This window comes from Solea solea, chromosome 1, assembly GCF_958295425.1.
Source record: "Solea solea chromosome 1, fSolSol10.1, whole genome shotgun sequence".
Taxonomy (NCBI): domain Eukaryota; kingdom Metazoa; phylum Chordata; class Actinopteri; order Pleuronectiformes; family Soleidae; genus Solea; species Solea solea.
In genome coordinates, this window is record NC_081134.1 from 42,782,878 (window position 1) to 42,802,031 (window position 19,154).

The 19,154-nt window shown below is 41.8% G+C and overlaps 1 protein-coding gene across 2 annotated transcripts in view; it reads left to right on the forward strand.

Moving 5' to 3' along the window:
- Positions 1-17,496, forward strand: part of prkdc (protein kinase, DNA-activated, catalytic subunit) — a 31,837-nt gene extending 14,341 nt beyond the window's left edge. Inside the window, exons 39-86 of one of the 2 annotated variants that reach the window (XM_058628592.1) lie at positions 51-218; positions 380-507; positions 880-1,087; positions 1,261-1,439; positions 1,526-1,694; positions 1,797-1,862; positions 1,949-2,012; positions 2,177-2,325; positions 2,462-2,602; positions 2,764-2,883; positions 2,986-3,129; positions 3,224-3,375; positions 3,707-3,838; positions 4,048-4,159; positions 4,300-4,424; positions 4,535-4,684; positions 4,825-4,998; positions 5,346-5,444; positions 5,544-5,754; positions 5,844-6,018; positions 6,178-6,381; positions 6,886-7,001; positions 7,093-7,224; positions 7,336-7,512; positions 7,885-8,093; positions 8,572-8,710; positions 8,848-9,036; positions 9,414-9,638; positions 9,721-9,829; positions 9,931-10,033; positions 10,114-10,276; positions 10,361-10,535; positions 10,724-10,917; positions 11,385-11,568; positions 11,969-12,129; positions 13,005-13,216; positions 13,295-13,382; positions 13,462-13,605; positions 13,708-13,927; positions 14,009-14,076; positions 14,178-14,398; positions 14,621-14,713; positions 15,156-15,233; positions 15,414-15,485; positions 15,556-15,757; positions 16,331-16,519; positions 16,695-16,834; positions 17,220-17,496. In XM_058628592.1, coding sequence (XP_058484575.1) covers positions 51-218; positions 380-507; positions 880-1,087; positions 1,261-1,439; positions 1,526-1,694; positions 1,797-1,862; positions 1,949-2,012; positions 2,177-2,325; positions 2,462-2,602; positions 2,764-2,883; positions 2,986-3,129; positions 3,224-3,375; positions 3,707-3,838; positions 4,048-4,159; positions 4,300-4,424; positions 4,535-4,684; positions 4,825-4,998; positions 5,346-5,444; positions 5,544-5,754; positions 5,844-6,018; positions 6,178-6,381; positions 6,886-7,001; positions 7,093-7,224; positions 7,336-7,512; positions 7,885-8,093; positions 8,572-8,710; positions 8,848-9,036; positions 9,414-9,638; positions 9,721-9,829; positions 9,931-10,033; positions 10,114-10,276; positions 10,361-10,535; positions 10,724-10,917; positions 11,385-11,568; positions 11,969-12,129; positions 13,005-13,216; positions 13,295-13,382; positions 13,462-13,605; positions 13,708-13,927; positions 14,009-14,076; positions 14,178-14,398; positions 14,621-14,713; positions 15,156-15,233; positions 15,414-15,485; positions 15,556-15,757; positions 16,331-16,519; positions 16,695-16,834; positions 17,220-17,424 — 7,278 coding nt within the window. In that variant the 3' untranslated portion in view covers positions 17,425-17,496. Of the gene's footprint in view, positions 1-50; positions 219-379; positions 508-879; positions 1,088-1,260; positions 1,440-1,525; positions 1,695-1,796; positions 1,863-1,948; positions 2,013-2,176; positions 2,326-2,461; positions 2,603-2,763; positions 2,884-2,985; positions 3,130-3,223; positions 3,376-3,706; positions 3,839-4,047; positions 4,160-4,299; positions 4,425-4,534; positions 4,685-4,824; positions 4,999-5,345; positions 5,445-5,543; positions 5,755-5,843; positions 6,019-6,177; positions 6,382-6,885; positions 7,002-7,092; positions 7,225-7,335; positions 7,513-7,884; positions 8,094-8,571; positions 8,711-8,847; positions 9,037-9,413; positions 9,639-9,720; positions 9,830-9,930; positions 10,034-10,113; positions 10,277-10,360; positions 10,536-10,723; positions 10,918-11,384; positions 11,569-11,965; positions 12,130-13,004; positions 13,217-13,294; positions 13,383-13,461; positions 13,606-13,707; positions 13,928-14,008; positions 14,077-14,177; positions 14,399-14,620; positions 14,714-15,155; positions 15,234-15,413; positions 15,486-15,555; positions 15,758-16,330; positions 16,520-16,694; positions 16,835-17,219 lie in introns of both variants that reach the window. The other variant, XM_058628584.1, reaches the window with a different exon arrangement.
- The last annotated feature ends 1,658 nt before the right edge of the window (positions 17,497-19,154 follow it).

The following is a 19,154-nucleotide window of genomic DNA, read 5'->3' on the forward strand; positions in this document are numbered from 1 at the left end:
ATTAAAAATGAATTATTAAAGTGAATGTTTGGATTTTCTCCCGTGTTCAGAGTCAGGCTCTGTTGGTGTTGCCCTTCTTCACAATCCTCCCAGATGAGCCGCTGGCTGAGCTGCAGAGAGCTCTTGACGCCCTGGTGGTGTCGCACTTCCCCATGCAGTCTGATGAGTTTGCTAAAGGCTCACTGCACCGCAACAACTACATGGACTGTGTTCGCAAGGTGAAGTGTGCCTTTCTTCTGCCGTGGGAGAAACTTTGAGTTTTTATACAGCACAGTGCAATTTTACTTGAAGCATACTGTTCTGATTAGAGCTTTTTGTTTTTAATAGAAATTGATGTTTTGTGAATTTGTAAATTTACTAAAACTGTTGTTGCTTTTAGATGCTCGATGCCCTGGAGCTTTCTCAGAGTCCTCTTCTGCTCAAAGTGCTGTCAGGGATTCTGTGTCGAGACAGAAAACACATCATGGAGGAACAGTTCCAAACCTGTTTCCAAAGAGTGATGAAGCGGTAAGTAAAGTCTCCACAATTATTGACAATTATATGAGGTTTCTTTCCTAGGTGTAGCATTTTAGAATGGGCATAGAGTGTTTATATCACTTGTCAAATAGGCAATTTAGACTCATTTAGTGTAGAACTGAAATGACTGGGCTTACTACTAGTGCTACTAGTCAGTGTTTCTCTGTTATACGATAGGTTTTATGGTGTGACTTTTTCCTGTGACCCATCTGCTAACAATACTGCAACAAGCCAACAGGGGGCACTCCAGATACTTTGGCTTTACATGCTGTCCATATAATGCTCCCTTACACCCTTATAATGCAGTTGGTGATGGTGAATTTGACCTCTGTCCTCTCCCTGTGTCTTTCACTGCTTGATCAGGTCGAGCAGAGAGCGGCAGCTCCAGCTGCTCTGTACAGTGTATGGAGTAATCCAGCAGGGAGATGTGCCGGTGAACTCCATGCTGCAGGCCATGATGGAGAGAGTTTTACTCCCGCTTGCCTCTAACTGCAGCACAGCGGCGCTCGTCGACTTCTTTGTGGCCAACGTCTCTGACATCATTGCTTTGCTGCTCAGTCGCCTGACCAAGGTTTAGTAGATGTAACCCTTCACTTTGTCCATGGTACCTTTTCACATTGTGGAAAGTTTATTTTTAGTATTCCACATTAGTGCCACTACTAGATTGCCACTGCTGGTATAGTTTGGATTGGAGGAACACACACTGGAATTCAATTAAAAGTTCATATATTTTTTAAATTTCAGTCGAGTGAAACGGCATTTGAGCTCCAGTTGCTGAAGAAGAGCGGCTGTTACAAGCTGATCGAGCTGCTATATTCTCGGCTTCCCAAGGAAGAGGTTTACTCCAAGGAGTCCCGCATTAATCAAGCCTTCTGTCGCTCAGACAAAACTGAGGGGAATGAGATGTCCAAGACGTTGATCAAGTGAGACTCCTCGACACTCAAAGTTCAAGATGTGACATGACGGTGATGTGACGTGACACATGGATCTTAATTGTCTTCTGATTTAGGTCCTGTTTTGAAGCTTTCACTGAGAACATGGCTGGCGAGACTCAGCTCCTGGAACTCAGGAGACAGAACCACTGTGCCGCGTATAACTGTGCCATCGCCGTCATCAGCTGCAGCTTCAACGAGGCCAAGTTCTACCAGGGCTTCCTCTTCAATGAGAAAGCAGAGAAGGTACCGTAAACCCCCATATGCTTCACATTTATAATTTTGTGTTTTCACAAGGAGGAAGACACAGGTTGCAGAACAACAACGTTCCCCTCTTGTCTTTCACAGAATCAGTTTATTCTGGAAAATATCATAGATGTTGGCAGGACGTACAACTTTCCAGTTGAGATCGAGGTATGCTTGTAGTTTGTCTAACGGTGTAGTTTGATGAGTTTCTGTTGTAGTTCATTGATTTGTTTTTACTCTTTTCATCAATATAGGTCCCACTTGAGAGAAAAAAGAAGTATGTTATGATTCGAAAAGAAGTCAACGAGGAGAGTGGAGGTATAGTTTGGTCACCGGCGTCACACAACCTCATGTTGTGCAGTGTGTTAATGTTTTTCACAACGAATTAGAAGGTGATGGGTTTTAGTTCAATCCAGTTACAATTCCAGTTCTTTTTAAGTTGGTCATGCAAACTCATGTTACTTATCTTAATGTTGCCACAGAAGCACCGGTTTACTTGTCGTCCCAGTCATACATGGCCGACAGCAGCCTGAGTGAGGAGATGAGTCAGTTTGATTTCTCCACCGGGGTGCAAAGCTTTTCCTTCAGCTCCCAAAACCCAGAGGGAACCAAACGGAGCGTGGCGAGAAAAGTTAGTCGTGCCATTTCCTCTTATATATCTGTGTAATAAAAGGCATTGTTATTGACGGATGTGTCAGGATTTAGGGAAGTCATACACACCCCTCATCTAATTTATCCAACTCTTCTAATTTAATCTAAAAATGTAGGAGACAGAGGAGACGAGTCCCTCCCAGGATGCAATGGTGGATCTAGAAATGGATGAGCTGAATCAGCATGAATGCATGGCAACCATGACGGCTCTTATTGGACACATGCAAAGAAACGGCATAACCCCCAAAATTGAACAGGTCAGTGGTGCTGAAGAAGAAGAATGGAGCAGGTTTTGGCTCTGTATTTGTAGAACCTTGTTTTCTTCCATGAATCTTTTTATCCATAAATATGATTGCTGACTATTCTGTGTTCAGATACAGTGTCTTTCACTTTGCTCCGTTCTTTGTCTATAAAATAGGGAAACATGCCAAGTGACCTTCCTCCGTGGATGAAATTTCTTCATGTCAAACTTTCAAATCCAGCGACGCCGCTGAATATTCGACTCTTCATTTCGAAGCTGATCATCAACACAGAGGAGGTGAGTGATTTAATGTCATTTTTCAGTTTTAAAATAAACAAAAATGTGTCTTCCTCCGGGTTTATTTAATTCTTAATGGGTTAAATCTTTGCCTCTTACCAGGTGTTTCGACCATATGCCAAACACTGGCTGGGGCCACTCCTGCAGCTCGTCGTCTCTGGAAATAATGGAGGAGAGGGGATCCATTTCATGGTGGTGGATATTGTGGTCACTGTGCTCTCTTGGATAAGTCTGGCCAGTCCCAAGGTTGTAAAACGACTAAAATGCTATCGACTGAAATAAATAATTTAACTGCAAAAAAAAAAAAAAAATCATCTGAGATTGAGTTTTCGTGTCTCAGGGTAACCCCAGAGATGAGATTCTCGCCAACCGGCTGCTGGAGTTCCTGATGAAGCACAGCTTCCACTCAAAGAGGGCTGTTTTCCGACACAACTTGGAGATCATTCGTACTCTGGTGGAGTGCTGGAAGGACTGTCTGCATGTGCCTTACAGGTAGTGACTGCACATAGTTGTACTGTACAGAAAAGTGGAGTGATTGGTCCTGGATAGAATCTCAGCATGCAACAAATAGTGTTTCCTGTCTGCTTCACTGCTGTAATTAAAGTTATCATTATTGTTTTTTGGGTTTTTTTATCTTCTGTCATCTCATTTAAACTTGTAAAATGACTGGAAATGGAATGGAAAAAAAGTTGAGCTTAATTATTTAGAATAAAAACAAAGACATTCTGACAAAGTTTTTGTTTTTTCTTTGAGCAGATTTATGATTATGTGTTTTTAACTTTCCAGAATGGAAATAAACCTGTCCGTGTTCTTGCCTTAACAGTGTGATTTTTGAGAGATTTTGTGGCACCGACCCAAACAGCAAAGACAACTCAGTGGGACTTCAGCTGCTGGGAATCATCCTGGCCAACAACCTCCCCGCTTATGATGCTTTATGTGGAATTGAATATGAGAGGTAAAAATCTGTGACAGCCCTTACCCTTGTTCATACAAATGTAGAAAATATTTTTTATTTGCAAGCTGCAGGTTCAGGTGAGGATAAGCAACTGGCAGCAATGGTGTTTTAATACATTTATGGCTTCTTTACAAATATGTAGCTCACATTCTGACAGATTGTCCTAAATCATTTGAGTGTGGTGGGGTTTTTTTTATTCTATTTTTCAGGTACATCAACTCTCTCACCAACAACTTGTCCTTTGTAAAGTATAAAGATGTCTATTCGGCTGCTGCTGAAATTATCGGCCTCATCCTGAAGAACATGACTGAAATGGAGAATGTACGAGCCTCACCTTACGCTTTACTTCATGTCTCATCATATCTCACCTGTTCCCGCCAAGGGAGTGTAGTTAAAGGATGGAGTGGTAGAAAATGGATGGATGGACATCTTGTGCATGTAACATTTTATTCTTGTCACAGGAACATCTGCAACTTCTCAGTCTTGCTGCAACGAAGATTACAAACCTGAAGAAAAATAACATGGATGACAAGTTTGTTATTTGCTTGAACAAAGTGTCAAAACACTTTCCCCCATTTATGGATCGGTGAGTTAATTTTTTCAACCATATTTCCTGTTGAGTTGGGTTTTTTTTTTCCCAATATAAATCATGGTTGTCATTTCATGTACATTTCTTTTAACGCTCTTCATTTTCAGGTTTGTCAATCATGTGTTTTCCCTCCTGCCGAGGCTGCATGGCATCTTAAAGACTGATTGTTTGGAGTGCGTGTTGAGCCGCGCTGAAGTGATCCCGGACATCTTCATGCAGCTCAAGGTCACAGGCTTCATTCAGATGATGGGCCACAGGTGGGTACTGACTACACACCAGGTTTTTTTTAATCTCTCTGGCCTCTAGTTGACACCTGTTAACACTACATGCAAAACATTGGAAAATGGAAAATGTAGGTCAATCACTGTTTTTCTGTGTTGCCTTGTTTTTCACTCAGGGACGAAGCAAGACAGAGAGTGTGTCTGGATATTATCCACAAGATAATTGGCCTGCTGACTCCCGTTCAGCTACAGGAGTTCCTGGGAGCCGTCACAGCTTTTGTGTCCCACCCTTCACCCGTGTGCAGAGAGAGGATGTATGCTATCCTCATGTGGATCCAGGACAATTACAGGTCAGTCTTATGGGCCCCTGTTCTGACATAGTCCATTACATCCCACTCACTGTTGTTATATAGATCACTTATATAATGATAAAGAAGTGTTAACCAGCATTAGTCATGTTTTTGAAGGGTGACTACTTACATAAAACTATGAACCAGTATTGGGCAAAATAACTTCTTTAAAAGTGGTCATGAGTATTTATTCTTTTGCTTTTTAATTCAAGAAAAAAAGACAAAAAAAGAATTCAAGACAAAAATCAGTTTTGTTTGAATAGCCCAGTGTTCGGTCATTTATTAATCAATTCCTAGTTTTAGTAGAAGTCCATATGTAATGATCTCTGTTTCTTTATATGTTTTAGTGATGCAGAGAGCATGGAAGACAACACCTCGGTAGAGGTTTTGAATGCAGCTAAAGAAACACTACTCCACGGACTGTCTGAAGAAAACCAAGGCCTCCAGTAAAGACCCTTTATTCCTCACCTCTCACTGTATCGTACGTTGTCCTTTGTTATTGTGCAGAGGAGTGTGATCCCAATGACTCCGCGTGACATTTTCAGGCTTTATGTCCGTAACTTCTGGAGTCAGGAGAAGCGCCTTCCCACCGCGACCCTTGACCGGATGTTGGCGGTGCTTCAGTCCCTGTACTCGTGTCAGATAGAAAGGTGTTTCTTAAGCTTGGTGACCAATCTGCTGCTGGAAATGACCAGCCAGAGTCCTGACTTCACACGAAGCATGTTTGAGTATCCTCTGTCTGAGTGTACTTTCCAGGTAGGCCGCTCCTCTTTTTAAAAAAGCTCTTGTTTAAGATGACGATAAGCTTAATGTGTGAATATTTTCCCTTTTTTTTTTTTCTTCAGGACTATGTTATTGATTCCAACTGGCGCTTCAGGAGCACAGTGATGACTCCGATGTTTGCTGAAACCCAAACCTCTCAAGGCCTGGAGAGTGCAACAGCGACCCAGACTGGAGCCATTAAGGGGAAGCTCAGAGCCACTCAGACTTCCCTGGAGTTTACTCAAACCCAAACATCAGGTACCACTGCAGCTCATTATAATGACTGAAACATGTCCAGAATTAGATACTTTAGAGAATATTTGTGCACACGGTTTCCATATTTTATACATGCTGTTTGGATACGAGCGCAACCATTTGGCGAACAGGCAACAATGGTGTTTTCTCTCCCCCCACAAGGTCGAGGCATGGCGTATAACTGGCTGACAGGCAGCAGTGTGGATACACTAGCAGAGTACACGCCGGGCTCCGAGTCGCTGTCTTCACTGTTGGTGTTTGATAAGAAAGCAGAGAGGCGAATGGCAACAAGAAGACATGTCGGGGAAGGATTCGGCCTGAAGCGACTTGCTGCGCCAACCGATGAGTTGGACAGTCGCACAAGAGGTTAGTCTCTGAGAGACAAAGACAGCACACACGTTTTAATATCCACAATAAAAATATGATTCTTCACTTCACACTATTTCATTTGTTCCGACAGAGAATTCTTTGTTTTTTTATGCGCATTTTTAGTTTAATAGTGAAAGCATGTGCTAATTTGTGTAAATAAATCACAGTACAAAGGGAACTGAAGCTTTTTGTTGAAGATATAGCTTTGATCCATTGGCATGAGCTGTTAAGTAGTTGATGGTTCTTCAGCATTAATGGATCTGACCTATTACAAGGCTGAAATGTACTGTGATTCGAGATATTTACTTTATGAAACTGAAAAAACTTGGTAAAAATCTATTCAGTAAGATCCTACAGTCATGATTTTAATCTGTGTTCAACACTATTGTGATGATTGTTTGATACAGAACGCTGCTCTGCCGTTCACAGCTGTTAGATTCTCTGTTAACTACCGCCGAATCTCGGTTAAAGTGACCCCCTTTTGTGTCTGTGTGCCAACAGCAGCGAATGAACAACGCAACAACATCCTGAGACTGAGGCGCCGATTTCTCAAGGATCAGGAGAAAGTCAGTTTGAACTATGCACAAAGAGAGATCCAACAGCAGAAGCAGAAAAAGGTAACAAGCAACAGACTGATGGATGGCAGCAGCAAAAAAGTTTCACTAGTGATTAGTCCATAATCCAGGGGTTCTGTTGTGTGTCCCACAGGTGGAGAAGTCTGATCAAAGGCTGCGAAAAGAGGCTCAGGTGACTCTCTATCGTAGCTACAGAGTGGGAGACTTTCCAGACATCCAGATCCCACACAGCAACCTCATCGCCCCCCTACAGACACTAGCCCAGGTAGCATCGCCTCTGCTTCCTTTTTTTATCCCTCCCACTGTGTGCTCAGGTTGTGTGTGTATATGTATATATACTATTATTTATGTTTTTCCATATGCATGTTCCCCAAAGAGAGACCCACTTTTAGCCAAACAGCTCTTCAGCTCCCTGTTTGCTGGTGTCCTTCATGAAATGGATAAACTCAAAGGAGGAGAGAGTGCGAGGATTAAAGAAGAGCTTCGGTGCAAAATGAACACGTTCCTGAGCAAGAGCACACTGTGCTTCCCTCCGTTCGTAGCCTGTGTTCAGGTACGACCCAACAGCATCTTTTGATTCACCTGGCAAAGCTTCTGTAAAATCACAGAATCATTCACTAATGCTGTTAAAATGTATTGATTTCCACAAACCTCCCTTTTCATGGCCGTTTAATGAAGGTTAATATATTAATATTACTAGGATTTAGGACCTTTATGTTAATATTCCAGTTTTTTTACATATAGGAAAACACATGTATCATGTATTCCAGCTGTAGTGAAATACTGGAGAACCGATAAGAAATTGGCAAGAAATAACATTTGCCATGCAAATGATCCATATAGTGTATGGCCTGGCTTTCAGCCTCAAACTGTTAAGCTAAAAGCAGACATGTTGAGCTCATATTGATGTTCTGCCCATCCTTAGGACATGTGCCGCCAACACAGGGAGCTGCAGCAGCTCGATCCAGCAGCCATCAGCTCCACATGCCTGGTGAGCCTCCAACAGCCATCAGGCATTCTGCTGCTGGAGGAGAGCCTGTTGCACACTTGTGTCAAAGAGGAACCTCCCGCCAAACGGTCAAGAGGACGCAGGGAAATCCCACCAGACACTAATAAATGGATCCACCTTGCGAGGTATAACAGTGGTAGTCCTACAATCGACGTGTAGTCAATTGTTAAGCCATATATTGTGCAGAGGCTTCTAATAACACATTCACAACTACAACCAAACTCTAGAGCATTCAGGCGGAAGCTGGCAGGAGAATGTCTGGAGCAACTATTGCAGACATTAACATTCTCAAATACATTCACTCAAGAAAACGTCTTCTCTTCAGTGCACCTTCAAAAGCAGTTTAAGGAAATTAGCAACACACTCTGCAACCTATTGTATATATACTGTACATTTACCTAGTGGGGACAATACTATTTGTGGATATCAGACCGTAAAGTAGATTTTCTCATGTTCAAGGTTTCCTTTTTTCTCATGGAGGCCCACATTCCTACGTTAAAACTGACAAGAGCTCCCTGATATTTACAGGCATAATTAACATCATTTAAATTGCCTTAATTCAATGTGATACTTAATGTGCGCTCTGTTTCCTCTGTTCTCTAGGCTTTACAGGTCGTTGGAGGATTACGATGTTGTGCGCAGCATCTTCGGTAGTAAAGTTGGGACCAAGTCGATCACCTGTGCCGCGCTTGAATCCGAAGCCAACGCCGACTTAGCAGAAGCTGTGAAGCTTTACAATGAGGTAATTTTCTCCACCGAGAGTTTTTGTGAAAAGATCATTTACACGTCACTAGCTCTGTGTGTGTGTAAACTTAAGCACAATGTGTGAGACTGGGGAAAAGGCTGAGAAGAGTGCACCGCTGTCTTCCTCACTGGCAGGCCATCAACACTGAGGACTGGAGAGATGGTGAGCCCACTGACGCAGAGAAGGATTTCTGGGAAACTGCCGCCATGGAGGCCTACAGTCAGTTGACTGAGTGGAAATCTCTTCAGTATTGCTCCACTGTGAATTTAGATGAAAACTCCCCACCCAACCTGGAGAAGGTGTGGTCAGAGCCTTTCTACCAGGTAACAAGAGTGACAGTGCAGGGAATTCTGTGTGTGTGTGTATATATATTATGCAATAACAAATTTGTACACAATAACATTTCTGTGAAACCTCGTATTATATTGAATAGGTAAATCAGACATTTTGAAGAGATAAGCAATATGTTTGATTAATTAATCAAAATGTTATTTTGCATATAGTGGTATTTAATAAACCTTTTGTAAAACGCTGAAAACAAACTAAGCAAATGTATTTTTTCGGGCCATAAATGATAAGTCTCTGGTAATGACTGTTACAGAGGGCATGCTGATGTCCTTTTTAAGTTGTGTTATTTTTGTTGCTATCAGGTTTGTGAAAATGACGCTTTGCCAACGTGAGTTTGTTTCGTTTGTGCCAGGAAATGTACCTACAGCACATGATTCGCAGCATGCTGAAGCAGCTGCAGCAGGGCGAGCGGGACCAAACTCTCCTCACCTTTGTCGACAAAGCCATGAGAGTGGAGGAGAGCAAGAAACTCCTGGAAAGTCATTACAGCCAGGAGCTCAGCTTGCTCTACATCCTGCAGGAGGACTACGACCGCGCTAAATACTACACCAAATATGCCATGCAGCTCTTTATTGAGGTTTGCCATTACAGATGTTATTGTGTATCGCCTAAGATCTTGGTGTCGCCTAGTGTGCACTTAATGTCTTTGCTTCATACAGAGTTACTCCAGTGTGGATACACTCCTTACTCAAAGTCGACTGACCATCCTGCAGTCAGTGCAGGCCTTAACTGAGATCCAGGATTTCCTGCTCTTCATCACAGGAGAGGGTGTGTGGATGTTTTCTTTATAACATTTAAAACTACAAGTTTTTCCTCTTGTAATACTTTGAAGTTTTGGTCTCAACTTCAATTATTATTTCATTCATTAGTGTCTGTGAGTGCCCTCAAACGCCTCATCAGATTATGGACTGAGCGGTATCCTGATGCTAAAGTAGATCCAATGAACGTATGGGACGATATCATTACATCTCGGTAAGATGAGCTGATACAAATCCATGAAATTGTTAAATGGCAAATGTGACACAGCCTCAAACTGAATGTCCACGATTCAGATGCTTCTTCTTGGACAAGATCAGGGAAAAGCTCAGAGGCCACGCTACTACTGACAGTATGGAGGTTGATGGTTCGGAGGACCCGGCAGGGGAGGTCGACATATTAGTAAATGACTGCAAGTTCAACATGAAGCTACATATGGCTAATAGTGCACAGAAACAGGTAAAAAAAAATTGTTTGTTTCGTATTTGTTTGAAACTGTGAAATCCACCTTTAACTTATTTTGAATCACTAATGTTGTTGCAGAATAACTTTGCCGTCGCTACTAAGCTGCTGAAGGAACTTCACAGAGAAGCCAAAACAAACAGAAGCTTGTTGTTGCCGTGGGTGCACAGTTTTAGCCACTTCAGCCATAAACGCTGCCAGACTCAGGGTCCTGTGGAGCAAATCAGTAACATGCTAAAGACTATCCCTCTCCTGGGTAAGAAAGAAAAGAACCTGTGTGTGTTACAGCCTGTCAGCAGAATTATGCACATGGATACATTTTAGTAACAGTGCTCCATAGCTCCTCTACTGGCCAAACTTTTTATTAAACTTTTCCTTCTGTTGGAGGTGGCTTAGGCTGGTCTTGTTGTCTATTGTTCCCTATTGTTTCTCTTCTCTCTGCAGAGGACCTTCAGTCGGACTGCGAGAGAGCCACAGCCAAAGTATTCAGATATCAAAAGACGCTCCAGGGTACGTCCTTCGACATCCTGGCCACAGCTGTGAGCAGAAGCCCCTCAGTCCTGGGAACTATTGATGCTGATAAAGCAGCGAGAGTTGTAGAGCTTTCTGGAGCTGCTTTGTCCAATAAAAATCCAAAGGTATGTGTCATATGTCATGACAAAATCACCCGGTTTATTCTACCCCACCCCTATCCACTCTCACACAGGCAATGCAGTCTTCTGATATGTGTTCCTTAATGTAGCGTCACTTGTTGGGCCTACTTCCAGGAAACATAATTGGAGCCGCATGATGAAGGAAACAGCAGCAGCTATGATTGATTTTCATAGTCGGGCAGCTCCAATTGGGCTCACCTGCTCAGTCGTGACGTAAAATAATCAGCATTGTGTGAACTCATTTAAATGTTACATATATCGTGTGCATTTAAAAACACCAGTGTAAGAGCATTCTTACAAGCGTAAATGGTGTTTTCACCTCTCACTGGTTGTGGTAGTGCTGTAATTGATCCATGTATTTAAATTAGAATCAGACACAGCTGATAGTGTTCTGTTATGTCCGTGGTAACAAAATGACGGCTTTTGGCCACCACACGATGTCTGTGCTGCAGAAAGTTGAAGTGGGGCTGCAGCTACGAGCACTGAAGCTGCTGTGCGGTGCCACCAGAAAGGCTGATGAAGAACTTCAGTCTTACACTCAGGAGTGTGTGGAAAGTAGCAGCATCTCTGAGACGTACATGACTCTGGCAAATTTCTGTGACAAACGACTTCGTGACGAGGAGCAGGGTGATGCCGGTGAGTCACGATTATTGACTAAATGTGCGACTTTGTTTCACAGATTATTTTACAGATTCACCACCGCCCACACTCCAGCATTGTCATTCTAAATGGCAGATCGCTCAGTGATCTGACCCTAAAACACGTCTGGCTCAAGAACCCCAGCATTTGTCAAACTAAATCCTCATTGTTTGATCTGCTGCCAGTTATCAAACAAAGGTTAAATGTCACAAACACTATCTTGTATTAGCGACATAATTGCTGGAAAAACTCATTGACATGAACCAGTAACCTCAAACACCCAGAGATATGACGGAGATTATACTTTAAGTGATCATGTGTTGATTTACCTAAAAAAATTTAAAAAAAAAAATGTATTTTCTATATTATTTCCTCTGTTTTTCCTGTGATGTAGCAGCAAGCCAGTTCCCAGACCTCCTGGCTCTTCCTGTTCATGTCGTGGAGAGCATGCTGAAAGCGCTGAAGATGAACTCTGAGGAAGCTCGTCTCAAGTTTCCACGTCTGCTGCAGGTCATTGAGTTGTACCCGTCCGAGACGCTGGACCTCATGACAAAAGAGGTTAGTGTGTGCAGACCAGCGATAAAGCGGAGGACAAATACTTCCCCTACTGAGTTTATTTGCATGTGCATAGATTTAACCGCCTTTTTCCACTGGTAGAAAACATGTCCTTTGATTATTACTAAACGTCCTTTTGGGGAAGGTTTCTCAGTGTTACTAAAGTGCAGTGATAAATGGTCACTACGTGGGATGGATTGTGAAAGAATTTAGAAAATAAGGTAACAGGAAGGTGCAAGTTTCAACAAAAAGGAAGAGAACGTATAAAATGATAATCCCTCCCCAGTCACTGCCAGTTTATTCAGCATAGTACAGTCTCTATGCCACATTAAGGACCCCACACCTTCTGAAATGTCCCATTTGATTGCTGGTTAAGTATCTACAAAACTATAACGATAACTATTATAATATTAAGAAATGTAGAAGCAGTAGACAACAGTAGACGATTGGAAACACTCAAGAAAAGACATATAATATCACATCCGCAGGAACATTTCCTTAGAGCCTGTGATAGAAATAGATGTGATAGATATGCCGAGAATGTGAGAGTGAATGGATGGAATGGCAAGCTGCTGTAGTGTAAAGCAGCTTTGAGTGGTCGAGAAAATACATGAAAAGCACAATATAAATACAGAAATGTTAATGAATCATCAACTATTTTGATACAAGTGTATTTTCAATAATCAAAACAAGTTCTCTATTTTTTTTAGTTAGAAAAGAAACACTATTTCTGATTAATTTTGTTCTGTGGACAACATCAAGACATAAACAGCATCATTTTGAGGTTTCGACAGTTTTATTACCTCCTGACACAAGTATTTTTCATTGTGCATGTGCTTATTTTTGAAGTCATGAGGGCAATGTCTGTCTGTACCTAGATGACATCAGTTCCCTGCTGGATGCTGATCGGCTGGATCAGTCAAATGGTTGCCCTGTTGGACAAGCCAGAAGCCGTGGCAGTGCAGCATTGCATTGAGCGGATAGCAGAGTGCTACCCTCAGGCCCTGGTTTACGCTCTCATGATCAGCAGCGAGAGTTTCCAGTTTGAGGACTCGGCCACAGGACACCGGCAGCAGGAATTTGTCAACAGGTGAACTGTCTTATGGGGAAACAAAGATAAACGACATTACAGCATGTTTGATTATGAATATTGTTTCTGTGTCAACAGACTCCGGAGCATGCTGGATGAGAGAGGAGCTGTGAAGAAATTTGTGGATGCACTGCAGCAGCTCACAAATCCTGACATGATCTTCAGGGTAACAAGATCAGACACCAACTAAGCCCCATCCTGTTTTGGGACCCGTTATTTTGACTGTTTGCATTTGTTTCACACAGGACTGGTGGGATTATGTGAAAAATGAAATGGAAAAACCGAGCTTCAACAAGGAGCAGATGGGCAACATGTATGACGAGATGCGCTCTTCGCTCGGGGATCGTGACAAACCTGGTCACGGGGCGTTTCGCAAGAAATTCATCCAGGTTTGCAGGGATTGTTCAATAAAACCTGTAATTGGCAACACAAACATGTAATACTCTGCTGTTGTATTCATTGCTCCCCTTGTTTTTCCTTCGTTATCACAGAAGTTTGCTAAAGATGTGGAGAATCTGCTTGGATCTAAAGGCAGCAAACTGTTTGAGAAGAGGAAAAGCAAAGACTTTGTCCGGCAGGTGGAGCAACTGGCCGGAAATATGCGTGATGTTACCACCAACAAGGCGGTACCACCCGGGAACCTGAAGGAATACTCCCCCTGGCTAAGTGGATTTAAAGCAGACCCATTCAGTAATGAACTGGAAATCCCAGGTCAGTAGATTAAAAATGAATAACAGGGTAATCTGAGCCTTAGAAAATGTCCTAGAAAATGTTCCTCTCTTTTTTTTGTAGGACAGTACGATGGCAGATCTAAACCTTTGCCTGAGTATCATGCGAAAATAACAGGCTTTGATGAAAGGGTATGTTTTATTACAGTTGGACAGTTAAGGGTTCGATTATACGTATGGTATCACTTTGCATGCTCGGACTGTTTAATTCGATGTGAATCTTCATCCTGCAGGTGAAAGTGATGACCTCCATCCGTCGTCCCAAACGTCTGATCATCCGAGGGGATGATGAGCGCGACCACCCTTTTCTGGTGAAGGGCGGGGAGGACCTGCGTCAGGACCAACGCATCGAGCAGCTCTTCTCCGTCATGAACATTTTGCTGAGTCACGACGCCGCCTGCACACGCAGGGGCTTGCAGCTCCGCACCTACCAGGTCATTCCCATAAACACGAGGTACTTGGCTTGTTGTTGTCGTCCACTTCTCTAAGTTTAGTTGAAAACTTATTTGTCTGGACTAAGAAAGACAATGGCCAAATTTAAATGCAGTAACTGGTGTTTGACCACAGAGGATTTGCAAACCCCTAAAAAGTGGTTTTAGGGGTTTAGTTACACTTAAATATGTATTCTTTGATACTGTGTTGTACAAAATATCGCTGTAATTGTGTGCGTTCACAGAATCGGTCTAATTGAATGGATGGAGAATACGACGACTCTCAAGGAGTTCCTGAACAGCACAATGACTGATGATGAACAGCAGAGTGCAAAGAGGTACGACGTATACACCACACTCTTACAGACCTACGATTACGCTCTCTCCATCGCCTTAGTGTGCATAGATTATTACAAAAATAAACAAAATATTGTTGCCTTTCTCTTACATCTTTACTTGACTGTGTGTCTTGTGTGTTTGTTTTTAATAAAAGCTCATTTCATTTTAAGGTCATTTGTTAAAAATGCATAAGAAGTGATGATTTATTTTGGATTCATGTTAATCTAGCAACAGCAATTTGCCAAAAATAATCACCTTGACCTTCACAACGCACTATAAAGTAGACATATTCATATTTTATATTATCAATATAGATTATGTGATCTTGATCTTTTGTGCAAGAATCAGGTACCTGCAAAAAGTCCAGTATCATCGCCTCCCTATTGTGGTACTTTTGTGTATCTATTCTTTTAATAAACTAGTTGATTTCTCCTCTTAAAGGTGTCCTGAAGTCTACAACACATGGCTGTCAACCTTTGAGCCACAGAAGGGTGTTGTGTCGTATAGTTGTGCTTACAGGTACTGTGTCTCTCCTTCCTGATGATTTTATTTCATAGAGCACTAGTTTGTTGTTGCAGTTATTAATTACAGCAGATTTGTGAAAGGTTTTGTTGATTCCAGTTTGTCATGTTACCACTCTTTCTCTGTCCTCGTGCTGTGAAGTGTGAAATATGTATTTTTATTTTTTTTCCTTTGCAGGAAAGCGAAACGTGCCGACGCAGTCAACAACTTTTTGAAAGTGTTGCAGCATGTGCCCAGTGATCTGCTGAGGTAAGTAAAGACTGCGGATAATGAAGGTGCCGATGATGGTCGAATAAGACGTGTTTTCCCTCTCGTGTAGGAGAGCTTTCCTGAAGATGTGCAACAGTCCCGAGGCCTTTCTTTTCCTGCGCTCTCACTTCATCAGCTCTCATGCTTTGCTGTGTGTCAGCCACTGGATCCTGGGCATCGGAGACCGGCATCTCTCCAACTTCATGATCAACATGGAGACGGGAGGCATGATTGGCATCGACTTTGGTCATGCATTTGGTTCAGCCACACAGGTTAGTCAAGAGAAAACCATAGACCTTATATTCAGGTTCCCCCCGAACCAAAATAGCAACTTTCACTTGATTTAAAATGTCGGTAAACATTTTCCTGAGGAGTTAGTAGTCCCAATTACTAGTTTCAGCTCTTCTTCAATAGAATATGATGTTAGTTTTGTAAATTTTGTTCTCATCTAGCTGAAAATGGATGATAAAATATTGTCAAATATAAGTGCAGACCTGTGTGACTGACAGCTGGTATCGTCTAACACGTGTCTGTTTGCAGGTGACGCCTGTGAACTACAATAAAGGGAGTTCAGATTCCTCTAGATGACACAGCAACTGGTTTTATTTTGGACAGTTTTCAACTTGACTCACATTATTGTCCAACACAAGGAGTTTTAAATGTGTAAACAGCAAGTATAGCTTTAACCACATGAGACGCACAGCAGCTATGAAACTGATATAAATACAAATATAAATGAAGGAAGAGGGGAACGTTTTAGGGTTATATGATCCTGTACTTTTCATCAACTGTTCATTGTTGACATCTAAATAAATAAATAAATAATAGAATCTCTGCCCACACAGTTCCTTCCTGTCCCGGAGCTCATGCCTTTCCGCCTGACCAGACAATTTGTGAATCTGATGCAACCCTTGAAGGAGTCGGGTTTGATCCAGAGCGTCATGGTCCACTCACTGCGTGCCTTCAGGTCCGAGCCAGATCTTCTGCTGAACACCATGGACGTGTTTGTCAAGGAGCCTTCGCTGGACTGGAAGGTAACAAAGATGCCATGAACTGTACTGTCTGACAGATGAAGGAGATATAGGATCTTTTATGTGCTGAGGTGTTGATTTCTGCACCTTTATATTTTTATAGTTATATAATTTTGCAAAGAAATATTGTTCATTAATGTAACTTTGTTAAGTGATGTTTCTCATTGCTGTGGCGCAGAACTTTGAGCTGAAACAACTGAAGAAAGGAGGCACATGGACAGAAAACACAAACACCAAAGAAATCAACTGGTACCCGTTACAGAAGGTGAACTTCGCCAGAAGGAAACTAGAAGGAGCGAATCCAGCTACGATCACCAGGTAAAACACACTGAGTCATGTAGTCATCGGGATTTTTAATTAAATATATTAAAATAAAAGGCATTGTTAACATCAAGTATGGTGAAATATTGATTCAAATATAATCAAAATGAATAGGTCTAATACTGAACTAATAACACTTGTTATGTCTCTGTCACAGTCATGGATCAAGGTGATTGTACACTTCATAAAAACTGTTTTAAAAGTGTTTTCTGTTTTCAATTTATGTCAAATAAACATAACTGAACCTTCATTTTACACACTAGACCTTTAACTGTGATATAATTGTGTTCAAAATGATCATAAGTTCATGCAGTATCTATTAAAACAAATTGTTATCACAGATTCCTGATACAATTATCCCTGGTTTGCTTTGTTTCGTCAGTGAGGAGCTGAAGCTGGGCTTCGAGAAGGACGCTGCCTTCCAGGGAATGCAGTCTGTGGTCTTGGGAACAGAGGAGCACAACATCCGTGCAAAACTTCCAGCTGCAGACTTGTCAGTGGAGAAGCAGGTGGACTGTCTTATTGACCAGGCCACAGATCCAAATGTTCTTGGCAGGGTTTGGGCGGGCTGGGAGCCATGGTTCTGAGTCTTGGATTAGTGGAAGATTTCTTCATCGTAATGGATCGCACAAATGTGTAGAAAATATGAAGGAAAAGATGGTTGTCCATCTTTTTTTTGGTTGGTCTTGTCCTGGGAGTTTCTTGTATTCTCAAATGTCTTCTGATATTGAAGAAGTGTTTTCATGTTTTGTGTCATGACCAAAGCACTTGTGACAATATTAAAAACGTTTGTTAATAAATCTGAGACAGTGTCGGTTCATCATTTCTTGCACTTTTGCAAAAAAGTGGGGGAGTTCAATCATATCTAGGTGACGAATAGTGTTAACTATTTTAATAATTCATTCAAAACAAGCTCTGATTTTTCAGCTTCTTAAATCTAAATGTTTTCTAGTTTTCTTCATATCACAAAGAAATCATGAAATTCATTTGGGTTTGCTGACAAAATAACACTTTGTCAGCAAACATTAAGCAATTATGCAAATAATCATGAGTTGCAGCCCTATAATATCTTAAAACTAGACTTTCAAGTGTTTAACTGCACCTAAAAAGGTCATTTTGAGGGTGAACACGTTTGTAAACCTGCGCTATAGAGCTCTGGGCGTCACTTGACATGACACCGTTTACACCATGTTGGCAGGAAAACATTTGGCTTCTCTATGCACGTAACTTCCACAGAACTTGAGCAATATACCACAAAACCTGACTATCTATAAGTGACCCTTAATAATGACCCCAGTGTTTTTCCTTGTGTATGAAAACAACCAGAAGAGACATTATCTCAGACCTGCAGTCACCCTACATCTCAAACTTTTTAGTAAACTTTCCCTCCTTGTGAATTCCGAGTGGAATCTGTTGCCTGTGAGTTCCCATTGTTCCATTCTCTATGTTTTATGGCAGTGATCCAACTCTTCTGTCTCTCAGGACAACATCTGTCCACCATGTTCACTTTTTTATGAATACAGCTGGCAAAGACATGGAGTTTCCTGGCATATGTTGCCTGTTGTGTATGTTGCAGGTTATATAAAGGTCTACGGACGACAAAATGGCCTCGCTTTGGTTCTGAATGTTGCATAATGGGTTGCATGTCGCCAGCAGGCAGATCTGTATCTTTATGGGGTTTTTTTTATTATCATTATTTTACCTGCTGTATGTACAAAGCAGTTTCTGTTTCCGTACAGTACATGCTGTAAATTTTGCGATTCAGTGCGTCTTTCTGTCTTCATAACTCATTTTATTACCTCAGGGGACAAAAAAAACAAAAAAAGCAGAACTGTTATCTTTGAACTGCGAGACACTAACCAGATTTGTGTAAAGGCAGGAAACAGTGGCTGCATGTCCTCACACAACCAGATGCGATGTCGTACTAACTGGTTTCTGAAACTGTCGTCTGCAATAAGTTCCTACTTATGAGGCCCTTATGGAGAAGACAAAAAAACCTGCAGGGCTGCAACAAACTGGTAAATCATTCATTTTAACCAATTATTAAATTACATTACATGTCATTTAGCAGATGCTTTTATCCAAAGCAACTTACAATGGAATTGAGCACAATCAGCCAGGGGTGGAGTCAAACTTGCGACCATGAAGTCTTTCTCACAGGGTACCGGTCTTAACCACTGAGCCACTCCACCCCAATTACAGAAAACAAAATGAACAGGTGGTTAATGCAAATCACAACAACCTAGAGAGCGAGAGATCATCAGTCGTACATCCAAGGAGGTAAAAATGTCTACTGTTTGACATTCCTGATTAGAAA